The 21,630-nt window shown below is 39.4% G+C and overlaps 1 protein-coding gene across 5 annotated transcripts in view; it reads left to right on the forward strand.

The window, feature by feature from the left end:
• Rhbdd1 (rhomboid domain containing 1) overlaps positions 1-21,630 on the forward strand; it is a 127,726-nt gene that overhangs the window by 45,337 nt on the left and 60,759 nt on the right. For all 5 annotated transcript variants that reach the window (XM_047547003.1, XM_047547001.1, XM_047547002.1 and 2 more), the window contains 2 exons: positions 13,667-13,755; positions 15,675-15,731. In XM_047547003.1, coding sequence (XP_047402959.1) covers positions 13,667-13,755; positions 15,675-15,731 — 146 coding nt within the window. The remainder of the gene's footprint in view (positions 1-13,666; positions 13,756-15,674; positions 15,732-21,630) is intronic.

The following is a 21,630-nucleotide window of genomic DNA, read 5'->3' on the forward strand; positions in this document are numbered from 1 at the left end:
GGATGTTGAACCAACCTTGCATCCCTGATAATCAGAGAAATGCAAATTAAAACAACTCTAAGATTTCATCTTATTCTGATTAGAATGGCTAATATCAAGAACACAAACAATAATAGATGTTAGTGTGGTTGTGGGGGGAAAGGCACATTTTACATTGCTGGTGGAGTTGCAAATTGGTGCAGCCACTCTGGAAAACAGTGTGGAGATTCCTCAGAAAACTTGGAATGGACCCACCTTTTGACCCAGTTATCCCACTCCTCAGTTTATATCTAAAGGATTAAAATTAGTATACTATAGTAACGCAGCCACATCAATGTTTATAGAAGCTCATTTCATAATATCTAGATTGTGGAACCAACCTAGATGCCCTTCAACAGATGAATGGATTAAAAAAACTGTGGAGGGGGGCTGGGGAGATAGCTCAGTGGGTAGAGTGCTTGCCTTGTAAGCACAAGGTCCTGGGTTCGATCCCAAGCACCCCCCAAAAAACAAAACAAAACAAAAAAACTGTGGTATATATACACAATGGAATATTGTTCAGCCATAAAGAAGACTAATATGGCATTTGCAAATAAATGGATGGAATTGGAGAATATCATGCAAAGTGAAATAAACCAATTACAAAAAACCATAGGCTGAATGTTTTCCCTGATAAGTCAATGATGATATATAATGGGGGTGGGGGGTGGGGGGTTAGAGAAGAATGGGGGAACTTTAGATTATGTGGAGAGAAATGAGAGGGAGGCGGGTATGAAAGATGGTGGAATGAGACAGACATCATCACCCTATGTACATGTATGATTACATGAATGGTATGAATCTACCTTGAGCACAATCATAGAAATGAAAAGATGTATCTCATTTGTGTACAATGAATCAAAATACAGTCTAAAAATAAAAAAAAATTTAAAAAATAATAAACATAAATAAATAAATAAAATGTAATAAGGAAGGTGCTAAAATTGGTGTCTGGCTGGTAGGAAGACTGTTGTCACTTCCGTGTCCCTGAATTGCCATCTGTAGGTACAAGTGGAGAGGCTGGTAAAGCTGAAGCCGGTGAGAGCACATCAGTCTTCTGGAGCTATGCAGAACATCGAGTATCTGCTAACAGATACTGAATAAAATGGCCATGGATTTTCAAAGAGCTCTTTAATAGAGATAGTAAACAAGTACTTAGAAAATAGTGTTACTGTTCTGTTTTTTAAAAAGTAACATTGAATTTTGGCTTGTTTTGTTTAACATCTATAATGTGTCGGACCTTATGCAGATTACTTTTATATGTATTTCCTCTCTTGAAATGTTAGCTCCTGCATATGAGGAATGGAGCTGCATCTAATAAAAGGGGGTAGGTTCTGGGAATTAATGTGGCAACTTGAACATCTGGGTTGATATTTCTTCAGTGTGGTAACATTCTTATTGACGCTTTAGAATGAATCAAGTCTTTTCTTCCTCCTGTAGTCTTAGCCTACGCTGGAGTATAGTATATAGCAGAATTCTCTCTGAGAATTTGAGTCTTATTGGTTCTATAATGCCTCTGTCATCTTTTATCACCTTAGCCAGGATTACAATTCAAAGAAACTCAGCAAAGTTTAAAAGAAGAGGATCTTCACTGGCTTGCATAGTTAAAATTTCTGGTGATGACCATTAGGGTTTCAGGAACTTTACATATGACAAGATTCAGGGACTCAAAGTTGTCATGATTCTATTTCTAACTCCTGGCCCTGTCTCCCCGCCTCACCACCTTATTTTGGCCTCTGTTTTAGTTAACTATTGCTATGTAACAAGTTTTCTCAAACCTATGGGCTGAGGGCTCCACACATTTCTTATCTCAGCTTTTGTAGTAGATCAGGAGTGTGGGCATGGCTCTTCTGGGTTGTTGGCTTCAGGCTTTCACAAGGCTGCAACACATATCAGTCAGTACTGAGTTCTCATCTGACGGTGTGACTGAGGAAAGATCCACTTCCAGTTTGTTTATCTGTTGGAAAAGTTTAGTTCCTTGTGGGTTGTTGGACCAAGAGCCTCATTATTAGTTGTCAGCTGGAGGCTGCCCACAGTATTTGCCCCTTGAATCTTTCCCTAGGACAGCTCACAATATGGCAGTTTCCTTCAAAGAAGAATCTGCTAGTGGGGCAGAAATTACTATCTGTTACTACATTCATGGAAGCGACATGGTGTATTTTGTTTAGAAACAAGTCACAGGTTCCACCCATGCTCAGAGTGAAGGGATTATGAAGGGCGTGAGTACCACTAGGGATCATCCGTGATCATCTTAAAGTCTGTCTACCACAGTTTCATTCTCAGAAGAGCGATTGCTACATGGTGACAGCTGACCACCAACACCTGTCTTGACATCTTCCTGTGGGTAGCAGTCCTAGGAAAATAGAGCCACTATTCCCTTCTGGCAGACAACTACAGAAGGACCTATTGGAAGGATATCTGGTCACTTCTAGAATTACTGAGAATGCTGAAGGACCAAGCTGGAAAAACTTAAGAGAACTGGTTGTTCACTTGTTGCCATTGGCCATTGCTTCACTGGACTCTCATCACTAGATTCTCAGCTTTAGATTTGAGGTGTCGCTATCCCATTAGCTGACCGAGGTTACGTGCCTTTGTGGAGCTGCTAAGAAGAGAGATGAGGAACTATCAGCCCCTGTGGGACTCCACTGGAGGTGAGAGAATGTTTCTTTGATTGTATGCTGCTATAAGGTGAACCCATTTGGGTCTGTGTCTTTACCAGCATCACTTCTGTCCTGATGTTCAGCCTAGTAGGTTGCCTTGCTACACAGATTCACCTCCAATGGTCAGTGTTCAGAACTTTGTAGCTAATGTTTCTGTGCTCTTGTTTAACCTTCACTATGCCTTATAAATGTCCCAATAGAAGCAGAATGGGGTTATTTATGGCATGTTCAAGTCTTTGAGTCATGTAGTAGGTGGGGCATTTCTATTTTTTATAGAATTTTGATTCATATCAAATTTAACTACAAACAGAACTTGCCTTTTCCGAAATTATATTCTAACTTTTTAACTTTTTAAAAATTTGTTCTTTTTAAATCTACATGACAGTAAAATGTATTTCGACATATTATACATACGTGGAATATAACTTCCCATTCCTGTGGTTGTATGTGATGTGGAATTATACTGGCCATACATTCATATATGAACATAGGAAAACTCTGTCCAGTTCATTTTACTGTCTTTCCTATTCTCATCCCCCCTCCCTTACCTTCATTCTCCTTTGTCTAATCCAATGAACTTCTATTCATCCCTCACCCTTTTATTGTGCTCTAGCATCTGCATATCAGAGAGAACATTCGGTCTTTGTTTTTTGGGGGATTGGCTTTGTCACTTAGCATGATAGTCTCCAGTTCCATCTTTTTACCAGCAAATGCCTTAATTTCTTTCTTCTTTATGGCTGCATAATAATATTCCATTGTGTATGTACCACATTTTCTTTATCTGTTGATCTATTGAAGAGTACCTATATTGGTTCCATAGGTTAGCTATTGTGAATTGAGCTGCTATAAACATTGATGTGACTGTGTCACTAGAGTGCTGATTTTAAGTGCTTTAAAATATAAATCAAGGAATGGGATGACAGGGTCAAATAGTTGTTTCTTTCCAAGTTTTCTGAGGAATTTCCGACTGCTTTCCAGAGTGGTTGCACCAATTTGCAGTTCCACCAGCAATGTATGAGCGTACCTTTTCCCCACATCCTCACCAACATTTTTTGTTACTTGTATTCTTGATAATTGCCGTTCTGACTGGAGTGAGATGAAATCTCAGTGTAGTTTTAATATGCATTTCTCTAATTGCCAGTGATGTTGAACAATTTTTCATATTTTTGTCGACTAATCATATTCTTACTTGAAGTGTCAGTTCAGTTCCTTTATCCATTTATAGATTGGGTTATTTGGTATTTTGCTGTTAATTTTTTGAATTCTTTATATATTCTGGAGATTAACGTTCTCTCTGTGGTGTATGTGGTAAAGATGTTCTCCCATTCTGTAGGCACTCTCTTCACATTCTTGATTGTTTCCTTTCCTTTGAGGATGCTTTTTAGTTTGATACCATCCCATTTATTGATTCTTGATTTTATTTCTTGCACTTTTGGAGTCTTGTTGAGGAATTCAATTCTAAAGCTGACATGATGTAGAGTTGGGCCTACTTTTTCTTCTAATAGGCTCAGGGTCTCTGGTTTAATGTGTAGGTCCTTGATCCACTTTGAGTTGATTTTTGTGCAGGGTGAGAGATGGGGGTCTGATTTTATTTTGCTACATATGGCTTTCCAATTTTCCCAGCACTGATTATTGAAGAGGCTATTTTCTCTCCAACGTATGTTTATGGCGCCTTTATCTAGTATGAGATAACTGTATTTATGTGGGTTTCTCTCTCTGTCTTGTATTCTGTACCATTGGCCTTCCTGCCTGTTTGGTGCCAATGCCGTGCTGTTTTTTGTTAGGATAGCTCTCTAGTGTGATTCAATGTCTGGTATCGTGATGCCTCCTGTGAGAAGAGCAAAGCAGGAGGCCCGACAATACCAGACTGTAAACTTTATGATCCAGTGTTTCTCCCAGTCTTTGTGCTGAATCTGACGACTCAAGGATCACCTTAACTCTTCACCATTGTCATCTTTGGCCATACTTTTTTTTATAAGTCCAAATACTTTGGAAATCTTTTGAAATAAGTTCATATGATTGTTTACACGCATTTGCAAAGCTGCACTTACTCATTTAGCATTAGGATATGTGAAGTAAGATCACTTACCAAGAAGGGAAACAGATGTCACTTCCGTGCCGCAAATTGTAAGCTTCAGAGTCTTGCCTGCTCTCACAATGTTTTTCTCTTTGACCTGATATGGCAGTTGATATCTCCCTAGAATTTTGGGTTAAGATCAACAATCCTTGACACTTTAGGATACCTGCAGGTTAAAAACACTACTACCAAAAAAGAATAAACAAAACAATGTCAGGGTCGAACCTGAGGCAGTTTTGCATAATTTCTAGGAGGGGGACCCAAGGAACTTTTCCAACCTTTTAAAGGATTTGGATGTGCAGCTAGAGTTGAGAACCAGCAGACCAAGACTTGGACCTAGGAAGACCAGCCTATTCGTTCATGTTATTATGTATATAAGGAAAATGTAGATGTTAGTTCCATATCTGAGACTGTTTGTTACCATCCTTTCTTTGTGTGCTCCCTTTAGTGGACATCAACCAAGTCAGTCTCTACCTGTAACATTGAAGAGCCCAACTATCAAGGGCCGTGGAATTTCTAGCTATTGCACTGCTTCTGAAAATCCTTCCGAAAGGATGAGCTCACAAGAACATCGTCTGTTTGCTTCATAACAGTAGCACATGTTAAAATCAGGGTATAAACAATCCAGCCTCTCTTTCATTTTATATTTACTTTCTGGAGGTGATGTACAAATAATCATTCATGTGGTGTCCAGAAATATTTTTGTCTATCCTAATAGCAGATGGCGAAATGCTTTTCACATGCTAGGTTGCATTTATTCCACCACAGTGCAATATGGGAGTGATCATGACCTCTTTCAAATACTGTTAACTCCCCTTGTGCAGTTCAGTTCAATATGTTGTAGATTTACTTGGAATCCTTGGAATTTGTGTATAGTGTAGTCACATAAGGAGTACTTTGAAAAGAAATATTTTAGGGCCTCATGATTAAAGGTCATCAATTCAGTGAACATTTAATAAGTATATTCTGTAAGCCAGTGGTTTTCCACTGGAATGGGTGGCTTGGTCCCTAGGGGGAATTTTGGAAATTTTACTGAGTTGTTTTTAGTTATTATGATTAGTAGAGGCGCTACTGGCATTTGTGTGCAGGGGCCAAAGGTATTTGCTGTCTTGGAGCTTGCAGGACAGTCCCCTGCACCAAGACTGGTTCTAATGCATGTGCATGCACATTCCTGGTCTGTTGAAAGGACAGTCATGTAGGTGAAAAACCTGTTTATGATTATCTGGACCTAAAACCTGATTGTGCTTTTCATATAAACAGTGTTTTGCATAGATTTCATATATAATGACATTTCTAGGAAAATTGTAAATTGAATTATAAATGTAAATTGAGGGAAAATTGTGCTTTGTTTTATTTGGAATCAAGAATTATTTATCCTCACATAAGATCACATCACTGCTGGAACTGTGTGATGTTTGAGTCACAGAAAGACCAACTGTAACTGCCTGCATTTGTTATTCCCATTTTTACATAGATTCTATACATAGGGTAAACAAAGAACTACTTTGTGTATGTCTCCTGATAGTATTGTGCTGAAGCATTTATAATTCATATTACTTTATTATGTTACTATTTCTCTCTCTCTCTCTCTCTCTCTCCCCCTCTCTCTCTCTCATACTGGGGATTGAACCCAGGGGTGCTCTACTCTGTGCTCTATTCCCAGCCCTTTTTTCCTAAATTTTGTTAAATTGCCCAGACTGGCCTCATACGTAACAATCTTCTTGCTTTAGCCTCCTGAACAGCTAGATTTCAGGCTTGTGTCACTGTACCCAGCATATTTTTTCTTGTTTTTATAGCTAGAGCTTTATGTTGTGATTGCATTTGTATGCATCTGAATTTTCAAAAGTATGGCTATAAGTTATGCTATTTGTCAGTTTCATTTCAAGCACATAGGGGAGCATTACTAAATATTTGGATTCTCAGGAGGCATTGGGTGTGATGGGGTTGAAAGCCACTGGACTAAGCATCAAAACAATGGCAGACAACTTGATAGCCAGGGAAATTCCAGAGTGCTGGAAGAATGCAGAGGACCCTGCAGTAGCTGGAGGAGCAGCCTCTTACAAGTTCTGAGGGAAAGCTGTGGCCCAAGTGGAGTGTTTTGTTAGCCGGGTGAAGTGGGAAGCAAAGGAAACAGAATAGTTCACGCAGAGTCCTAAATTTAGGGTGGAAGTGTGGCTTTTGGGAAATGGCTCATTTGTTCTGGAGATTGGCAGTAGGGAAAAAGAAGGCTGGAGAGTCAGACAGAAGCACATGAAGAGCCTTACAAGCCTCGTGTAAATTTTATTCTCTTAACACTAGGAAGGTACTAAGGGGTGGTGGATTAGGTTGGGGTTTGCTTGTTAGACAGACATGCTCGTCACAGTTGTTAAAATGGGCTGGATAAGGGTAAGACTGCCTAAGCCAGAGAGCGAGCGTCTTGAGTAAGGCAGTGGGAGGGCTCTGGAAGGCTCTTGTGGACTGAGGTGTCACACCAGCTGGCCCCTGTCTTCTCAACTGCTTTGCTGGATTGTCCTGGAGGCAGGAATGGTTATGGTGTGGTGTAAGGATGGAAGGATTTTGGCAGATGGGTTCTACTCAAGATCGCATATGGAAGATACAGGGTTGTGTCTGGCTAAGGGAAATGTCTGGTGAGGATAGAATCCAAGGCTCACTACCAATTTCACCAATTTTAACTTTTGTTAGAGAGGTTCATTTATTTTGTACATTATGGCATTTGTTGCTTTCATTTAATTTGACACAACCTTTCATTTTGTTTTGACAGATATTAGAATAATGACACAGATTCTAAAGAAATTTAGTAATAGCTGGAGGTGGTTAGGCAGTCTAGAATCCCAGTGACTCAGAAAGCTAAGGCAAGATAATTCCAAGTTCAAGGCCAGCTTTAGCAACTTAGTGAGGCCCTAAGCAACTTAAGATCATCCTATCTCAAAATAAAAAATTAAAAACGTCAGGGCTATAGCTCAGTGGAAAAGTTTCCCTGGAATTAATTCCTAGTACACTCCCCTTCTATGCTGTCCCCACAGTTATCCTGTTTAACTTTCTCTAGTAGCTTCCCATTATACTTAAAAAAATAACTAATTTCTTACTGCCACACTTAAGACCTGTATGATCTGACTTTTGCCTGTTGTCCAAATTCATGCCGTGCAGTACTTCTTGCCTGTGATCCTTGTTTATTATGGTAAGCCAGCTAAGAGCCATCTCAGTATTTTTCAAAACACTATATTCTCTTGCTTCGAGCTGTTCCATACTTGTCTCTGCCTGAAACTCTTTCCACCTCTGGGTATACTGACTCCAAATCCTACAATGTCATTTCAGATGACACCTTGAGGAGCCATCCCACCTGACTTTGGCGAAAGTAGACTCACTTTTCTTACACTTACCACAATTCATTGGGTGAATGTGTGTGTGTGTGTCTGTCTAGACACTAAACACTAGATCATAAACTTCAGGAAGCAAAGACGGTTTTTGTCTTGAGTATATATTAGTCAATAAATATTTGAATGAATGAATACTACTTACTTGCACCAGTTTGAGGAATTGTTTTACTGCATGTGTAGGGCGTGGAATTGAGAGCCAAGGAGTTCCTAGGCATCATTTATTATCTCGGAAGCTTTTTGTAAAAGAAAGAGACTTGACTTTTTCTTTTTTTTTTTTTTTTTTTTTTTAGGCTGTTGTTTTTATGCAGATCATGGTTGTACCTCAAGTAAATGTCAGTGGTCAGTTCCCAGCTCCATGTATGCAATTGATGGCATATTTAATAAACCAAAATAGTGCATTGCCAACAAATCTGCTTTGGGAGATGTCATATTGGAAAGTCACTGGTTTTGCTTCTGTGGCTAAAGGTGGTGGGAGTGAGAGAGCCAGGGAGGCATGGTGAAGAGAAAGCACATAAAGCAAGTCCCTCTCAAGTTTCCATTGCCAAATACCATGCTGCGATAGTGGTTGAAGAAGGCAAAAAGGACAGGAAACAGGTGGTTTAAGAACAGTATATCTTGGGAAGAAGCAGGCCTGTCAAGAACCTCCCTAGTGGCATTAATATGCAAAAATCTGAAAAATTCTCACTGTATCTTGTTATGGTGCTGTTAATCTAGGACCGTTTATAAGATCCACAAACCCCAGAGCTTCTGGTCAGCCCAGTCCCCCACCTGATATTAACAGCTTTTACAGGAAGAAATTACGGAAAGTACAATAGCCTGCTTCTCACTGACTGACTCTTACCTTACCTTGTTCCCTTATCTTGTCCAGCACTGTCTTTCCAGCAAGTTACATACTTAATGAGGTCATTTGTGCTGCATATATCATGAGATTATGTCTTGGAGAAATACATTTTCTGCTTTCTGAGCCATGCTTGAGAGGACAGCCTCTTCAACTGTAGAAAGAATTTGCTATTTAACAGAGGAGGACCTTTATAGCTTGTCACAGCTTTCAATCATAGCTCTAGTTTTTTAGCCTTAAACAGTGAGAGCAGGAACATTTTGCATAATCATTTAGCTCAACCTTGCAAATAACCTCTTAAAGGGTTAAGGATCAGTTATGTTGCCTTGATAGGAAAGAATACTGTTGGCGTTAATGATATGCATGTAGTTTGCATAACTGAAATCCATAATATCTTTTTAAAAAAATATTTTTAGCTGTAGATGGATGTAACATCTTTATTTTATTTACTTATTTTTATGTGGTGCTAAGGATCAAACCCAGTGCCTCACATGTGAGAGGCGAGTGCTCTACCACTAAGCAAGAACCTCAGCCCCAAAATATCTTAACCTAATTGCTTTTCACCATTATTATATCTTATAAATAAGGAGTAGCAACGTTGATTTGAAGTGTTGGCATATTTAAATATGTTGTTAAGAAATACATAAGTACTACATATCTAGAGGTCCATGGGACAAAAATTAATGACTGAACATTTTCCAAAATTGTAGAAACACTTGAGACCTTTTATTGAAAAGCACAGCAAATTGCATGCAGGCTAAATCAAACAAGCTTATAACCAGAATGATTGTGGTATAATGACAATATGTCCAAAATAAGGAGGAAATCTTAAAAGCTGGAAGAAAAGACAGATTGTCTACAGAGGAATGACAGTATGTTTACCATCAGCAGTAGTAGATCCTATACCTATCATCAAAAATAGAATGCTTAAATAAAGACCTGTTAGGATACACAAAAAACAGAAGAGTTTTTTTCTTCCTCAAACATTAACTGAAAGAATTACTAAAAGTTGAATTTTAGTGAGAAGGAAACTGAACCCAGAAATAGTTCTTACCATCACAGAAGCAATGGTACAACAAAGAATTTGGACAGTATGTTAACAAACTTAAGTAATCTGCATAAATAGCTGCCTCCTTGCAGTGATTTGAGTACTAACATTTTTCTAGTTGAATATATAACCACTTTGGATTAGTGCTGATGTCTGAAAATCTTTGTGATGAATTCAGGCTTAGGGTGTCAGCTTCCATGTATAGTTAAGAACCGAGAGAAGTCACAGGCTTATTTTCTCTGAGAGGAAAAACTTCAAAACTTGTATTTAGCATGTATAATTGTGGTCATAATAGTTTTTAAAGCTGTTGCCTTTGAAGGTCAGTCCCAACCACTGATCAGAGCACGCCCGTGTGTCTTCTTCCCCGAAGGCCCAGGACTTCCTTTGCCTCTACAGAGCCCTGGGGTCAGGGATAAAGTGTCCTAATCCTAGGGCCAGGGGAGCCATCCTCCCTGTTCAGTTTTGCACTTTCTGCAGGTCCATTTCCTCTTTCAAGACATGGGTGTCCTAGAGTGTGAAGGGAGGTGATTTGTCAAATGGTTATCATCAACTGCATGGCAAGTTACTATACTTCTTTAAGTGAGTTGCAACTGGGCACAGTGGTGCCCACCTATGATCCTGGTGGTTCGGGAGGCTGAGGCAGGAGGGTGAGTTCAAAGCCAGCCTGAGCAACTTAGCAAGGGGCTAAGCAACTCAATGAGACCCTGTCTCTAATAAAATACAAAAATGGACCTGGGGATGTGGCTTAGTGGTTGAGTGCCCCTGGGTTCAATCTCTAGTACCAAAAATAAAAGAGTTGCATTTCCTTTAGCATTGGGGGAATTTCCCTTTTTCTTGTGTAATGAGATTCTCAGTTTTGATTGAATAAAATTATAATCTTTTCATGTTTTTATTTTTAAAAGGAACACCTTTATGGAACGTAAACAACATAATAAGAACAGCTAAATGTTTCGAGATGGAGCCTTAGTGGAAAATGCTGAATACTGGAGATGATGCAGGGTGGTCTCTGGCTGGCTGGTCTCCCTTCCCTGGTTATTTTCAATTATATTAGGGCAATTAAATCATAACTCAAACTTCTGAAAATCCATTTAGACAGATAAGAAATTCATTTTGCTATATTGTACTCTAAATTGTAAATGAGATTCAAGATTAATTGTCTAGTAGGTTGGGATTTTAAATTGAAATTTTCTTCCATGTTATTTTATAGTGCATGATTCGCCATGAAGATAGGTTTAAAAAGTTTAAAAATATTGATCTTTTAAATTCTTTTCAGTTAAATTGAATATTTATGTTTCTCATTTTTTTAAAAGTTTAACCTTGCCTTCTTTGTATCTTTTAGACTACCACTTTCTTTTCCATTTTTAGAACTTGATGGAGGGTTTTATTTATCCTGAACAGAGAATAAAATCAGTACAATTGTTTATTTTAGAGGGGTGGCTAAAGCAGAGCAGAGTTCATACTGTTCTTTCCAGGAAATGGGAAACCAGTGTCCAATCCTATATTGTCATTATCTAGTTATATATACTGTGAGGTAGATACATTTGATGAAAATAACCACTGTCCTGAGGGAACAGTTGTGTTTGTGGTGTGTGTGTATGTGTAACTTTAGTATGCAAGGGCTCGATGGGCAGTGGTAATGTTTAACTGACTGATGGGAACAAGCAGCGATACTTGTCTGTCCACAGAAGGTTCTGGTCATCTTTTTTTTTTTCAAGTGTTCTTCCCTCACTGCCTGTTCTTTTCCTGAGAGCCAATGGATCTTTCCACGGTTCTGAGACAATGGAAATAACTGATGTCTGTCCTTCTCAGGGCATCTTGGGGCCGTCCCCTGTATGTCACTATTGTAGTAGGCAAAGTGTGTTGGTTTAAACCATTAGGTTTTAACTTGCCTACCAAAGTTCTTGATGAAAAATTCTGGTGCACTTGAGTCATTCATTCAATACCTGTTTGAGTGCCTGTCATGTGCCAGGCACTACCTTATGTATGTGGAATACCTGTGTGAAAACTGTTAAGAATCACTGTACTCTTAAAGTTCACATCAGGATCTTTGCTAACTCTCAGTTGCCTTCCTTCTGGAGAAGGGAAATCACTCCCCCCAAGCTGTGGAAATCTGTGCATTTTTTGGCATGCGTGTTTGAGCTTGTAATGGTATATAACACCATAATCGCCCTCAGAGTTTGAAAGTGAGATCGAAAGACACAAGGTGGACAGAGGAGCAAACATTTAAATACCTTTCTACCCATCAGACTGGATGCGTATTATAATAAAGGCAGAAGCATCAGTTCTGGGGGAAGGCAAAGGAGTGACTCTTAACTGGGGCAGGATTTTAATGACAGGAGCCTTCATCCTTAGGGTTGTGGTCACTCGTCAGTGCTTGGGGTGTGTGGCGGTGGGTGTAGGGGGTGATGAGGTTGGAGGAAAGAAACGGCAAGGCCTCTCATTCAGAGACCTTGAATGTATGCTTGGTATTCTGTAAGTAAGCCGATGGCAGTGACGTGATTTGCCCTCTCTGTCTTAGGAAGATAACCAAAGTGTGTGGGATGCACTAAAGAGCAAGAGCTGGCAGGCAGGAACATCAGCTGGGTGGTTTTCCTTCCTCCTCAACATGTACTCCCCGAGGGCCTGCCTTGTGCCCAGTCCTGGGCTTTTCTCAGCAGTTCAGGCAGGAACCTGTGAGGGCTAGAAGCACAGCCGTGGTGGAAAGGCTGAGCCGTGAGCCTGGCAACTGATACAAAAGTGAGACCTAAGAAGAGTCCAGATCAAGGTGAATTTGGGCATGTGATGGTGTCAGAAGGCGGCAGATGGAACTCACTGTGTAGGACCCATCTTGGTGCTAAAATGTGGAGGTTATTAAGAGAATCTCTAGTAACTGCTTAAACTCTGCTGGGATATTGTTTAACCAGTGAACTCTGTCGCAATATCTCATAGCTCACAACGAACCTGAACAGTACCACAGGTCTCTAAGGGTGTAGAAATGTACATTTGAAAAAAATTTTCTAAGTGATTGCCAGTCTTAGGTGCTAGTTCAAGAAGAATGGAAGGAATTCGTTGCCTCAACTCATCTTTCAAGTGGGAAGTATACATTTTTGTTTCTTTTTTCTGGGTGACTGAAAGATACACATGAATACAAATTTGGTGGTGGTGGGGTGCATGTGGGCTTCTTGGTCTCTTTGCTGAGTTTCATTTGCTTTCTGCCTTATTAGTCAGTGGTATAGAAAAGTGCAGCAATCTGCTCTGCTGTAAATGCAGACATCACCCCTATGGCTGGGTGGTTCCAGATTTAATTCTCAACAGAGAAAACCATTGATATTTTTGCGATGAGAGGTAAAGAGAAAAACTGCAAAAAATATAATGGCTTGTCTTGGCAAAATGTTTCTGCTGCTCTGGAAGAGTCAACCCACTTTTCTTAGTCCAGGAGGGGTGTTGCATTTTAAACATGTGGTAGTTGTTATTCATTGTACTTTTTTTTTCCTAAGGTAGAAAATGTTGTTCTTTGGTCTGAGTTAAATGCTGCTCAGCATAAAAGATGTGATGTGGAACAAAGCCTGCAGACTGTGACTAATTGACATGCGCTGGGCTAATGAGAAGACAGAATGTCTCTAATCAGTAGCAGAACAAACACTCACAAAGGGTCTCCTTCCCTCCTAGGACTTCCTTCGCAGGGCATCTGGCTGGGATTCTTGTTGGACTAATGTACACTCAGGGGCCTCTGAAGAAAATTATGGAAACATGTGCAGGTACAGAACAAAATGCCTTTGGCATGACAAGTTGGAAGTTCATCTTAATTTTGATGTGAACAGAAGCAACCCCAAATCTCCTTATGGTTCAGCTTAGGAATTCCCGAACATGCTCATCTTTTCTTCTTAAACCAAGAGATAAAACAGCTAGTGCAGTTCCTCACATTGCTCCACAATGTGAATGCAAACCCAAATTTCAAATCTGAGACTTTCTTAAGGAACAGATATGGGCATCCATTTATACCTCAACCCTAATGCTACTTACAGAAAACTTTAATTTCCTCAAAAATGAAAAGAACTAAAGTAGGTTAAAATAATACATTTTTCTATAATATTCCATGAATGAATAAATGTGCAAGGCAAAGTTAAGAAAGAAACCAGACCTAGACTGAAGGACAAGGCTAGTATTTTAAAGGATTCAGAGTGACTTGCAGGTCCCTGGTGGGCAAGACACACATTCATGCATGGCCAAGCTGTGTCTATTATGGCTTGAAGCTTGACTCCTGCTTTCTTCATTTTTTTTTCCTTTGTTTCTCCTTTAAAATGGTGCTCAATGAAAACACTTTGTTTAGAAATAAATGCATTTTTAGACCTCTTAATTTAAAATGCTATACTGGTTTGGACTTGTGAGGAAACTGTTTTGCAAATACTTGTTTTATAGACCATGTAGTTCTAATATTTCATCTTTTATTCATGGAAAATCTTCTGAGACTATTTTACCTTTTCTTGAACCATAAATAATTTGTTTTCACAGTTTGTGCCGATGACTGGTATTCTTGAGAACCATATAATATTCATGATATTAGAAAGCTTTCTCGGCACTGCAGTGTCGCCTCTATTAGCAGGCGGCGTTTACCTCGGGATGATTTTTACAGACTGCTGCCTCTAAGCGGGTTCCCATTTTCTTGCATTTGCCTGTTCCTATGTTTCCTTGTGTAAGCTTGGAAGAGGCAGCCGAAACTTCATTTATGAAAATGTCCAGTTTTATTGTCTTTTCAATACAACTTAATTATGGAAATCAAGTAATGTGTACTGATAAAGGAAAAGAAATGATTCTCTGGAGCTCATTGTTTTATTTCATTTTCCTGTGTGTCTCACTCAGGATTAAGTGGCTCTTAGAGCTTTCTGCAGACATGTTACAAAATTTAGGCAAGTGCTTGGTTTAATTTTTAAACAGGGTTTCTCCCACAATTATAACATTTAAACTCTTAGTTTTCCTCCTTAAAAACTTACCTGTTTCCTACTGAGGTATTTTTACATCAATCTGTTTTTGAAGTAACACAGCAGAAAATTAAATATGAAAAATCAAAACACATTCAGGGCAGTTTGCAAATAACCTGTGGACTCTCTGCCTGTTTTCTGGTGAAGCAAAGAACGGATCTAGAGTGAACTGAGAATCGAAGTGACACAGGAATATCACGAAAATGACCCAGCCTGTGGAGGCTGTAGCCTGACACCTCTGGAGGAGGAAGGTGGCACCGAGAAGGTGCCCCAGCCCTTCCCCTCTGCACATCCACTGTGCTGAATCACTCAATAGGGACAGAAGGGAGAAGATCCTGTAGGAGGGGTGGGGAGCATGACTCCCCTCACACCCTTGTCAAGAGAAGGCTGGCTCTTCAGCCAGAGCATCTCTGCTTGTACAGAGGCACCAGTACCCAAGCTTGGTACCTTGTGAGGTAGGGGCTGTTTTAATTCAACAGAAACCTTGAAGGAACTACAGTGAGTGTAAATTAGGGTTTCATTACCCGACCCCCAACGTCCTGTCTCCTGGCCCCCCAAAAAAAGGGAGTTTATTTTCACTGTTTAGAAATCATTTGAAGTGATGCTGGACTTTGTTGTGAAGAAATTCCTAATTGTTGGAAAGAAGTATAGTTAAAGCCTGTGGCGACCATTAAAATTCTTGTTTCCTTTATGTTTAGGCATTTTCTCCCCTAATCAATATTACCCAGGACAACAGTACTACTTTAATAGTTCAGGTAAGTGCTTTCATTTAATTTTAACATTTTTAAAATTATAGTGTTTACCAATTTAGAGCCATTTTAAAATAATACTGGTTTGTACTGTGGTAGAGTAGCTCACATGTTATGTAACTGTCTCTCTAACTTGCCTAGAAGCTACATAGGGAGGGATAACCTGGCAGCATATTCAGGTGGGTTAGCAGAGAAGACCAGGGAATAAGATAAACTATGGTGCAAAACAACTTTCAGATTGATTGGTATGAGCTTTCTCATACATGGTAAGACTCATGCTAGACCTGGTACCATGATCCTCAGCCTGAGACTGTACTGTTGGCAGTGTCAGAACTTGGTTTCAGGTGTACAATTCTCTACAGTCTACTCCATCTCCATATTCAGGTGGACTCATACTTACCCTAAGATGCTAATATAGGCATTCCTCTAATAAATATCATGTGACTTAAAGAAGAGAGTATATTTTTCTAAATGTCTTTCATAAATTGCTAGAAAGGACTTCCTGATAACAGCAAAAGACTTGTTTTAGGCTCAGGCCTTTACATTTCAGCCTGAGGCAGTGTATTAACTTTTTGTTACTATAACAAAATACCCGAGGCAGGCTAATTTAACAAAAGAACTTTATTTAGTTGACAGCTAAATAATGATCTTATCATTGGGCTCAGTTCTGGAGGTGGCCTTGCTGGCAGTCTAAAGCAGCACAAGCATCACACGGTAAAAGACAGAGTGCCTTGTGATTATATGTTTGGTCTCTGAACTTAAAAAGCCATCTGGATTCAGTCATGGAGTCTCCACCTTAATAATCTTATAAGCCTTTTTCCTAAGGGCCCACCTCTAAATGCCATCGTCATGCTGTTTCCACCCTCTTAATACCATTAACACATGACTTTGGGAATTAAACTCCTATATGAGTCCGGGGGACAAACCATGTTCAAACCAAACCAGGCAACTACAGTATAGTATCTTGGACCAGTACCAGCAGACAGGTGTTAAAGCTACAGGTTATGGAACTGATGGGTATCTTGATGCAATGGACTGAAGGTGCTTGCTCCAAGTTTATATCTTGAAATAAGTGATGGTATTTGGGGTTGGGACCTTTGGTAAGAAATTAGGGATTAGTGTCCATATAAATTGGACCCCCAGAGAGCTTTCTAGCCCCTTTTCTGTTACGTGCGGCTATAATGAGAGGTTGTCAATCTGCAACCTGGAAGAGGACCATTCCTCACCAGAACTGACCTTGTCGACACCCTCATCTTGGACTTACATCTTCCAGAACTGTGAGAAATAAATGTTTGTTATTTAAACCACCCATTCGGTGGTTATTTGTTATAGTAGCCCAAATGGATTGCTGTAATACATGTGCGTGTGCACTCGCACATCGTGTGCGCTCGCACATATTCATAATATGTAGTATATTCGTGTCAATTGAGAGCTACTTTAGCCTAAATTTTTCTTTTCTACAAATTCTAAAAAGGGCCAGATAGCTCTGAGGGCTTTACTGGTCATATGCTTCTGTTGCAGCTAGTTAACTGTCCTTGTAGCATGAAAGCAGAAATAGACAATTCATAAACAAATGGGCATTATTGTATTCCAGTAAAAAGTTACCTACAAAAATAGACAGTGGGTTGGATTTGGACCTTGCGTTGTAGTGTTTTGACCCCTGGCTTAAATAATATTAGCCCAAAGAATTATTGTGTATCTGTGTGTGTGCGTTTGTATATAGGTACACAAATATTTAACTTATGCTTTATTTCCCCAGTGTTCTTACCAGAGACTGGCTTACTCAGTAGCATTTTGTGAGTGGTCATGTTCTGCAGAGTGCCAGACTGGACACCGGGGGAGAGAAGGAAACAGCAGTAGTACCTGTCTGAGAGAGTAGAAATGTAGGCTCGGACACACATTTGAAAAGTGAAACAACAGAAATAGGAATTGGGGTGTAGAAAACTGGCCTAAATATGGGTGGTGGAGAATGATGGCCTGATAGCTAACAAGGCTTGTCTTTGTTTTTAATCTCCTAATCATCCCCACCTCGATCTGCCAGTTGTTTCTTAGCTCAAGGTGCCTGCCGTGATCCTCTTTCTTTCCCTCCCGCACTCCAGCCTGGAAAGTGCCTCCAGGTTCCTTGCCTCTAGTTCCTTTTTCTCAAGATTCAGATTCTGTATTGCGTCGTCTACCGTGTTTGGAATATATTTTCTCTGGTCTCCTACTTTATTTTGACAGAAGGGCTAATCCAGTCCAGTTGCTCCTTCCTGGAAGAAGCAGAAGTTCTGTCCAGCAATATTAACCTAGAGGGTCAATGTCCAGCCTGGGAGGGCCTCGTGGGATTGCTTTACAGGAGGTCATTTCTGAGGAGATGGAGCACTGGGTCTTGATGGATGCTGGAAGTTAAGGATAGCAGAGGAAGGAAAGGGCTTTCTAGGGAGAGGAAGCAGAATCTGAAAAGGCCTGTTTGGGATTATCCAGAATGTATGTTCTGAGGAGACACTGAAGAAATAAATCAGTTGTGTGACAGTATTGTAGTTAGGTAAGCTATTATTCCTATGTAATTCTCAAGCTTTAGATCATGATTATCAGTCCTGGCTGTGTAATGTCATCTGAGGCCACTTTTATAACCTAATAATGCCTTGAATTCACCCTGGACCAATGAAATCAGAGTGGAGGTAGAGGTAGGAACTGGAACTTTTAAAAAAGAAAAAAAAAATTTCCCAGATGACTCACTGGAATCAGAAACAAAGTCACCTTCTTGGATGAGCGGAGTTTCCTAGGCGTGGGGACTACAGAAACGAATGCTGTGTGCCCCATGACGGTTTCGCTTCTGAGGCTTTCACCTCTGCTGATTTGATCCTTCAACTTCTAGAAACTTGATCCGGATGTGGAGGAATGGTTGTTGGACAATCTAGCTCACCCGCTTCTACCTGTAGACTCCCCTAAAGAGGCTAGCTGTGTGATGAGTAGTTATGGACTAAGCTAGTAACTACAGTTATTTGAAAGGGCACTTTAGACAGTATTCTACACGGACAGAGGAAAAAGAACTTCTCTCCTGGTTCAGGTTTTTCATTTCCTTAAAGCAACAGCGATGCTGTTCTGGTCAAAGAAAATAGGAAGAATGTACTTGAATGTACAGACATGTCTTAAACTCTGATGGATTGCCCAGTTCTCACATCTTACCTGACAGCTGGGAAATTGAGATTTAAAAAGGTTGAGTAAGTTGGCCAAATTCACACAGGTATTTAGTGGTAGAACTCGGATAAAGATACAAGTTGCTGATCCCTAACTGCTTCTTTTTCTGTTGCACAGGGATATGAGATGGGCACTCTGCCAGTTTAATCTTATAAAATAGGGCAGTTTCACTGACTGTCTTTACTCTCTTCTTTTTTTCCCCCACACTCCATTAAAAAAAAACAAAAAACAAACGAAAACCCAGAAACAGAGAAACTTACTCCTTTTCTTTTATACATAGAAGAGGAGTAGGCACAGAAGACGTACAGGCCAGAGAATTCAAGGCAAAAATACATGTTCCTTTTACCTTTCTTTCTAACCCTCTGTAAGATTGCCATATTTACATTCCTTCCTGTGAAGTGACTGGATTTCTTCAAAGGCAGAGCTACAGAAAACCAGGTGGCCTTGCTAATGGTCATCAGGGGAACTTTTATGAGAGCATGTGTATCTCTTACGAGTAATGATTTATTCGTAATATGGCTGTCCTTTGCTGGGAAAGTCTTTATAGGTCAAAGAATCTCATGAATGTTTAAAAAGCTGTTACCAATTTTTCTAATCTTGTGGTGTTTCTTGATCTCCTTTGCCATGAAATCCTGGTATGTGTATAAGGAACAGATGGAGTAGTTAATATAATAATGATAACCAGAGTTTCCTTTACTACAGAGCCAAAGTATATAGCTAAAAAAGAACATTAAATGAGTATTCATCGCAGGTTATAATTTAAACTTATTTATCTTAAGTGTTTGATTGTTAGGTTTTTCAGGAATGTTTATTATGAAGATTTAAAAACATCTGATTGGTCCAACAGAACAGCTGTAGAAAATTTTTGATCCTAGGAGACCTGGTCTCATCGTAATAGATATTGATGGGATTTTTGGTCTTGTTGATGATTTATGACTGAGGATATAGAATTTTAACCACACCAGTCTTTTTGACTTAAGCCACCAAAACTTGCCCATTCCCTCTCCCCACATTCTGACAATACCAAATTAGGTTTTATAATATTCAGATGTTTAGGGTTGTTTTGTTTATTTCATTAAGGCACTGCTAGATTGCTTTTAAATAAGAAATAACACGAAGAAAAATGTTTTTATATAGCAAGAAAATGTTGCCTAAAATTATTGCTAGTGTACCTGTAATTAAATCTGCATAGACATATGCATTGTGTATATGCATGAGTATTTGAAGACTTTGGGTTATTTGGATTTTGAATTAACTGAGTGTTTTGGGGGTTGGATAGGTAGAAATGCTGCTTAGACCTTCCATATCTCAATGACATTCCACAGGGGTTTGAAAGTGATAATGAGCCATTGTGGGAAATTACCCAATATGCTTTTTGTGTTTCAGTAAAATAATTGGCGTTCTAAGAGAATTGAGCAGTCTCTCTATTCAGAGATTGTTGAAGCATCCCATGGTATTTGGTGACTTATCCAGAAATATTTTAATAGTGTTTTGAAGGGGTTGTCCTTTTCTTTTGTTCTTTGTGAAGTGGATATATTAATTTTGGTTTGACCATTTGCTCTTGTATGGAAGGCTTATGTTTTGAAGAATGGTGTGGAAAACAATATTTGTAACTGCCTCAGTTTCCTTTATGCTAAGGATATGAAACTTGCTTGGGGCAGGGGGTTATCCCCAGTACATCAGTGGGAGCTAAATTTTTCTGATGGTTCTATTGAGAAGGAACATTGTCTTTAAAATTGTATCCATATTCCAATTTGATCATAGACCATTATAAGGATTTGGAAAATTTACTTATCATCATCTCCTTTTTTAAATATCAATAATACTAACATTTTGACATAGGAAACATGTATGAGAGAATATGGAAGTTGATTTATTTGAAGTATTTAGTAAATCCTCACCATACCACATTAGGTGCAAAGTTTCTCAGAATTAGCTCCAAAATCCCAAACAATTTTATTAAAGTTTTCTTTAGATGATTCATTTTTGTTACTTTAGGAACATTTAGTAAAAGAAAACCAACTAAAAGAGTATTATAATTAGAAGAACTGGGAGGGATGGGAGGTTGAGAGATGTTAGCTAAAATGTACAAATTTGTCTTTGGGGTTGATAAAAATGTTTAAAATTCGTTGCGGTGATAATGATACAACCGTATAAATACACTGAAAACTGTTGAGTTATATAGTCATTTTATATAGCAGCCACTTTTTTGGAAAGTGCTATTAATATGAACCCTCGTCTCTGGTGTAGAATTATAATTTCAGAGAAATTGACTTGTGTAATCTTGCTACTACTTCCTGAAGTATGCTCAGCACAGACATCCTGTAGTGTATATGCTAAACATTGGTCTGCGCCTCATAGTACTGAGCCACAGAGCGTAGGACCACATTATCTCTTTCCACCATTCTCTTGACTCAAGTCAGAGCTTCACAGAAAGACTCCATGTACGGAATAAGCTGCAAGACTTTACTCTGTACGTGGGCAGCCCATTCTCTAGTTCCTTCTCCAGGACCTCTGACTGCCTTCTAAATTACTATCTCCTTTCTTCATGAACACAAGGTGTCATTCATGTCTGGGTCCACATTGGTCGCTGTGGGCACAACAGAAACAAGGTAATCATTGCCCACCCTTGTGGACGCATTCACCATTGGTCACCCTGTCTTATTTTGAGAGTCATGACTTGAATTATTTGCTTGCCTTTGGTTGTAGAAAGCAGGAAGTCTGA

The sequence above is a fragment of the Sciurus carolinensis genome, chromosome 3, assembly GCF_902686445.1.
Source record: "Sciurus carolinensis chromosome 3, mSciCar1.2, whole genome shotgun sequence".
Classification (NCBI taxonomy): Eukaryota; Metazoa; Chordata; class Mammalia; order Rodentia; family Sciuridae; genus Sciurus; species Sciurus carolinensis.